Source organism: Phalaenopsis equestris, unplaced genomic scaffold, assembly GCF_001263595.1.
Source record: "Phalaenopsis equestris unplaced genomic scaffold, ASM126359v1 Scaffold217364, whole genome shotgun sequence".
NCBI lineage: Eukaryota > Viridiplantae > Streptophyta > Magnoliopsida > Asparagales > Orchidaceae > Phalaenopsis > Phalaenopsis equestris.
Genome location: NW_018235889.1, coordinates 14,216 through 19,392, shown reverse-complemented (window position 1 = coordinate 19,392; position 5,177 = coordinate 14,216). Strand labels below are relative to the sequence as shown.

General features: G+C 33.5%; 1 protein-coding gene across 1 annotated transcript; it reads left to right on the top strand.

Annotated features, from left to right (window-relative positions):
- The first annotated feature begins 519 nt into the window (after nucleotides 1–519).
- LOC110037244 (ferrochelatase-2, chloroplastic-like) lies at nucleotides 520–1,964 on the top strand. Its single transcript, XM_020741840.1, has 3 exons — nucleotides 520–748; nucleotides 1,239–1,348; nucleotides 1,574–1,964. Exons 2-3 carry the CDS (start codon nucleotides 1,269–1,271, stop codon nucleotides 1,962–1,964), a joined length of 471 nt encoding a protein of 156 aa, XP_020597499.1. The 5' UTR covers nucleotides 520–748; nucleotides 1,239–1,268.
- The last annotated feature ends 3,213 nt before the right edge of the window (nucleotides 1,965–5,177 follow it).

Sequence of the window (5,177 nt, the reverse complement as noted above, 5' to 3'; positions counted from 1 at the left end):
TTTTTAAAAATGATAAATTTTTTATATAAAATTATTTTAATTAATTTTATATTTCAAACAATAATGATTCGAACACGACCGAACAAATGATTATTCGTGTATGGTTTGTTTATAAACAGAACAAAAAAAAAATTTGTTCATGTTCATCTCGTTTGCTTATCAAACGAATCGAACACGAATTCATCGACGAGCCGAACACGAACTTTTCGCGAATCACGAGCTTTTTTAACAGCCCTAACTATTACTCCTAAATTAAATATTAAATCTTTTGCATTTATTAATTTTGCCAATCTGCACACATATCAATCAAATTTTAAATAGCATATTAAGAAGTGAAATACACATTTTTTTATACAATACTAAAAAATGAAAATGTTATGCAAATTATTATGAAAATTTAAGTAAGTTGTGTAAATACATAAAAATCATGTGCTACTTATGTAAATTGTATTGCTGTAGTTTCAACGCGCTACCAAACACGCGTTAGGCGGCTTTTGGAAGCAGAATAATAAATTTATAGTCCGCCTACCTATTGACCGAACTCGAAGAGGACGGAGACCACTTGCCTGCTCACCTTCCTCTGTTTTTCGTGCTTAGCTTCTCCGCCTCTCGGTTCAGAACCTTCGCCATACAGTCGCCATTAGAGCTAGCTGGGAAGGAAACGACGAGATCGGGGCTTACAGAGATCGCAGAAACTCACATCTTTCTCATACTTCCGCTCCGCTCCTACTAGAAACCGTTGACGAAGGTAAGCCTGTTCGCGCCATTCTTCTTCTTCGCTTGTCGCGGATTTACTACATCCACCGATTCACGGGATTTAGTAAATCCCGGATTTATCACGAATCGGCATCATTTTGGGATTTGCGGGAGCTCAAGATTTAGGGAGGCCTTTCTTACCGTTTGGCAGGATTTAGTTTAAATCCTGCGTAATCTTCAAAAGATTCTGTAGGATCCTTTTTGCTTTTTGGTAGGATTTAGGTTAATGTCTGCTATCGAACAGCCCGTAATTTTTTATTGTTGTTATCTCTCGAAGAGCACGAAATTGAGAAATAGATACCAGGCATTCAATTCTAGATCCATAATGTAGCTTGCTTCCTCTTAATAGGCTTGCTGAATTGTCTTTTGATGACTTTCACATTGTTGTTACAGTTGGTTTCCCTTTTTCTTACTGATGTATGGATTTCATGTACCCTCTTGTCTTATTGGATCTGAATGAATGTATTTAATTGGTCCTACAGGTTAGAGTTATACCAAGACTACTTTACATCATGGAAGCTGCAAACTTGACACTTCAACAGTTGAAGTTTCCAGGCGTTCATCAGCAAAGATTTAGAACGCATTCATCACTGTAAGTTCTAATTTTGTATTACCAGCAATCCAGTTGTCAATTTTTTTTTTCTAATACATAACTTTCACATTACGTCTATGCCTTTGCCTTAAATTTATACCTCAAATTATTAGAGTTTCAAATTTTTTTATGTAAATCACTTGAATAATTCTTTTTCCTTCCTCTATTTTTTAGTTATTAGGTTTGTTGTGGGCAGAATTAGAATTGCTTCTTATTTCTTTTCAGGTCCTGGAGACGAGAAGATGCATCCTTTTGCAATGTGACACATATATTGTATTATCCAGATAAAAATTCACGGAGTGTTAATAAATCATCTGATTTTTCTTGTCTTTCATGTCATGCTTCAATTAATAAAAATGAGTTTGTGCTAAAGCCTAACAAAAAAGGGTCAATTTTGACGGGAAAATGTATAGAGAATGCATATGGTTCGATAGAAGCAAGCTCCTTTTGTGAAAATAGTCATAGTATTTCTGCAAATAATGTACAAGAAAAGGTTGGAGTGTTGCTGCTGAATCTTGGGGGCCCAGAGACTCTTGATGATGTTCAACCATTTCTGTTCAATCTGTTTGCTGATCCTGTATGTATGATGCTAACCTTTTATTTTGCTTTGTGTTGATGTATAATTTTTAGATTGGAATTTAATTGGAACATTGATTAATAGTTACTGCTAATTTTACTCCTCTTTTATTCACATTTGATTTTCATTCTCTTTGCTATTGCAAAGCTTTAGAAGAATGTTCTAGGATAGAGATACCCCCAACTTGATGAGCATATTTGTTTTCTTTTTCATTTTCTTTTTAATTAGACTACTAACATTCAAGATCAAGGCTAGACTTGGATTACCTCTATTTCATAAGGGGACAATTGGTTGTCATAATAGAACAGACAATATCTTTTCTTTACGACACCCTTTGATGTTATGACAAAGACTAACATTTTAAATTTTACAATGCTTGATATCACCAAGAACCCAAAAAAGGGAAAAAAAATACTACCGGACTTACAGAGATATTCTAACAGAGAATACAAAGGATTTTGACATAATTAACTGAAACAAAAACCTCATAGAAGAATAACGAACTCACCTTTAGTAGAAATTCCTTGTTGTTGATTCTTGATTCATCTCAAAGGCTTGGTCCTTGCAATCATGCAGTAGCTGCACTTATTCTTGTGGTTGCGTACCCTTCTTTGATTTCCTATCCTACTATCCAAAGATACTTGATTGGGAACTTTGTTCTCCTTTCGCAGTTTCTTTGTTGGAATTTTGGTTTCATTGGAATTTCAAACAGTCAAGGAAACCGTACAAGAGGAAAATAAACTAGCAGATTAACTGTTCAAAAAACAAAGCAAATTATAGTAATAGGAAAGGACAACAAAGAACTTGGTACAATTTGTACCTAGGATCCAAAAAATCTAGCCGAGAAAAGGTTTGAAGAACAAAAGAAAAAAAAGAAATTTTTCTTCAACTCTTTCTTGGCTTGACTGTCTAGCTGCCCACCCTTCTGATAAAAGAAACAAAACAATAATTTAAATATTTACATGAAAGCAAAATGATAATAAAGATGCTGGAAAATACAGAATCTGATAGATGGAGGTATGGGCTCAATATATTGATGAGTCTATTCTAAATTCAAGAAATCTGAGAGTAGAGCCTGCTGTTATATCGATTGAGAACTCCAAAGAGATGCGACTGCTATCAAATTAGGCAATAGTTGCATCCTGGACACTTTCTTGACAATGAATTTTCTAGCTCAATTATTGTTTTCACCCCTTTATGCAACTGTCAAGAAACTGGAAGTGTTCCATCTGCCTGATCCCTCAATATCTCTGTTGGACAGCCACTATGTGACCTTCCCGTTCCCCAAACTAGGTAAATTTTTTTCAAAACTCATGATAATTTGAAACAAAACTCAAAAAACAAAAAATACTGTATGAGAATGGGATATACATATGGTAGCCTCCGTTAGTAGCACTTATACATTCATAATTACAAAACTACCCTTACAAATAAATGAAAAGGAAACCAAATTCAATAAGCAAGTGAATTATAAAAAGGTTTCCTTCAAAGATTATGTTACATTTTGCTTCTTGTCAAGCTTGAGTGGACAGTAAGTTAAGTCATTATATGTGTTTGGGATGTGATGAAATACAATTATTAACCATTAGATACGTGCCAAAAATTTTAAAGCATATTTTAAATATGTTTCTTATATGTAATAGTGATATTTTATTTCCTTGCATAGTAGTCTTAGTATATTTTAGGGAAGCAGTCCAAGTCTCAAGTTTTTTAATAGATCTTTAGTCTTCATTTGAAGATTATTGATGATGGATAGAGATTTTAATAAAATTTTTGTAGCATCTCTTGTAGGGACCCCACGTAGTGGGATTAAGGCTTTGTTGTTGTTGTTGTTATATCTCTTGTAGGGATTCCTTCTCTTTTAAGGTTTATATTTCTCTCTTTGTTTATACCCATAGCCTTTTCCTTATTCTTCTAGTTAAATTACTTTTCTCTCTACTTTCTTGATTCTTTTCATGCACTGGTTTCATTTCTCTTGACATTTTTCTTTGTTATCTATTTGGTAGAAGGATGTAAGCATGATCCCTTAGCTTGTAACTTCAAATCAATGTACTGGAAAGGTCCCCTCATGTGACTCCTCTGCTCATACCTTACTTGCTCTTGACCTTACTCACATGAGACCCTTTTCCTTTTTAGCTTTGTTGTGTTTACTTCTTGATTTCTCCCTTTTTGGGCCTCACATAATCTTGTGCCTGCTCTCTTCTCTCATTATCTCACATACTCGGTGCTTATTGATTCCCCTCCCATTATGCCATATCATATGTGCTCACTGTGTTGCCTCTCATCACCCACCCTTACCAATCATCCTCAAATATTATTATTTTTTATGATTTTCGTACCCATCATGCGTCCCTTCATGGATAAATTTCCTGTTCTATAGTCTCTTCTTTTGAAAAAACTTCATCCCATTTGACTCTTTTTAGGATGGATTTCACAAGCGTAGTTGTACAATTGAAGGTTGTGAACTCTCTCTTTAGTATTATTTCAACTTTTTATAGTAGCGTTCGTTGCAGATTATTACAACTCTCAACTCTTATCTTTGTTATCAAAATGTGCAAAGTGATTGTAGATTTTGTTAGTAATTTATTTATTTTTTAACTTAGTTGAAAGTAGCATTTTTTTGCTCTCTCAAGGGCTCGATAATGGAAATTGTTGCAAGCATGTAATTGGGGAACCCAAAAAGGATATGCCGTGATGATGTCTCTCTTTCTATTATGTAGTAATGACAAAGTTCCATAAAGCGCATCAGTTTACTTGCTTGATTTTTCCAGTGGAAGTATTTTAATCATAAGTTTCCATTACTTGATATCCTTTTGAAGCAACCATCTGCATTAAAAATAATGAATATTTCTTTTTTCTATAGTGCATCACAAAAAAAAGGTTGTTTTAGACATCAAATTGAATTCATTTAGTCTTGTTAACATTGAGTAACATTTCAATTAATTGGTGGTTGTGCTATCAGCGTATTGTAATGACTAATTTCCATAAATTGAGTATCAATTGCTTGATTTTTTTTCCTGGGAAGTATTTTACTTATAACAAGGTTACTATCTATATCAACAATGATGAAGAAGATTATATTTTCAAATGTTCCTGGCAGAAAAAGTGATATTTTGTTCATTAAATTGAATTTATTTATGGGCTATTTGATTTGCTGAAATAAAAATGTAGTTTAGAAGTAATGTATTGTATTTGGAACATTTTGAAGTTCTTGGTTCAGTGTAAAGGTAATGCATGATTTTTTTTTTTTTT

Excerpts from the sequence above, each read along its gene's own strand:
- LOC110037244 (XM_020741840.1), top strand. The coding sequence starts at position 1,269 with ATGGAAGCTGCAAACTTGACACTTCAACAGTTGAAGTTTCCAGGCGTT. Across the intron at positions 1,349-1,573 it reads TTTAGAACGCATTCATCACT|GTCCTGGAGACGAGAAGATG; the intron begins GTAAGTTCTAAT and ends ATTTCTTTTCAG.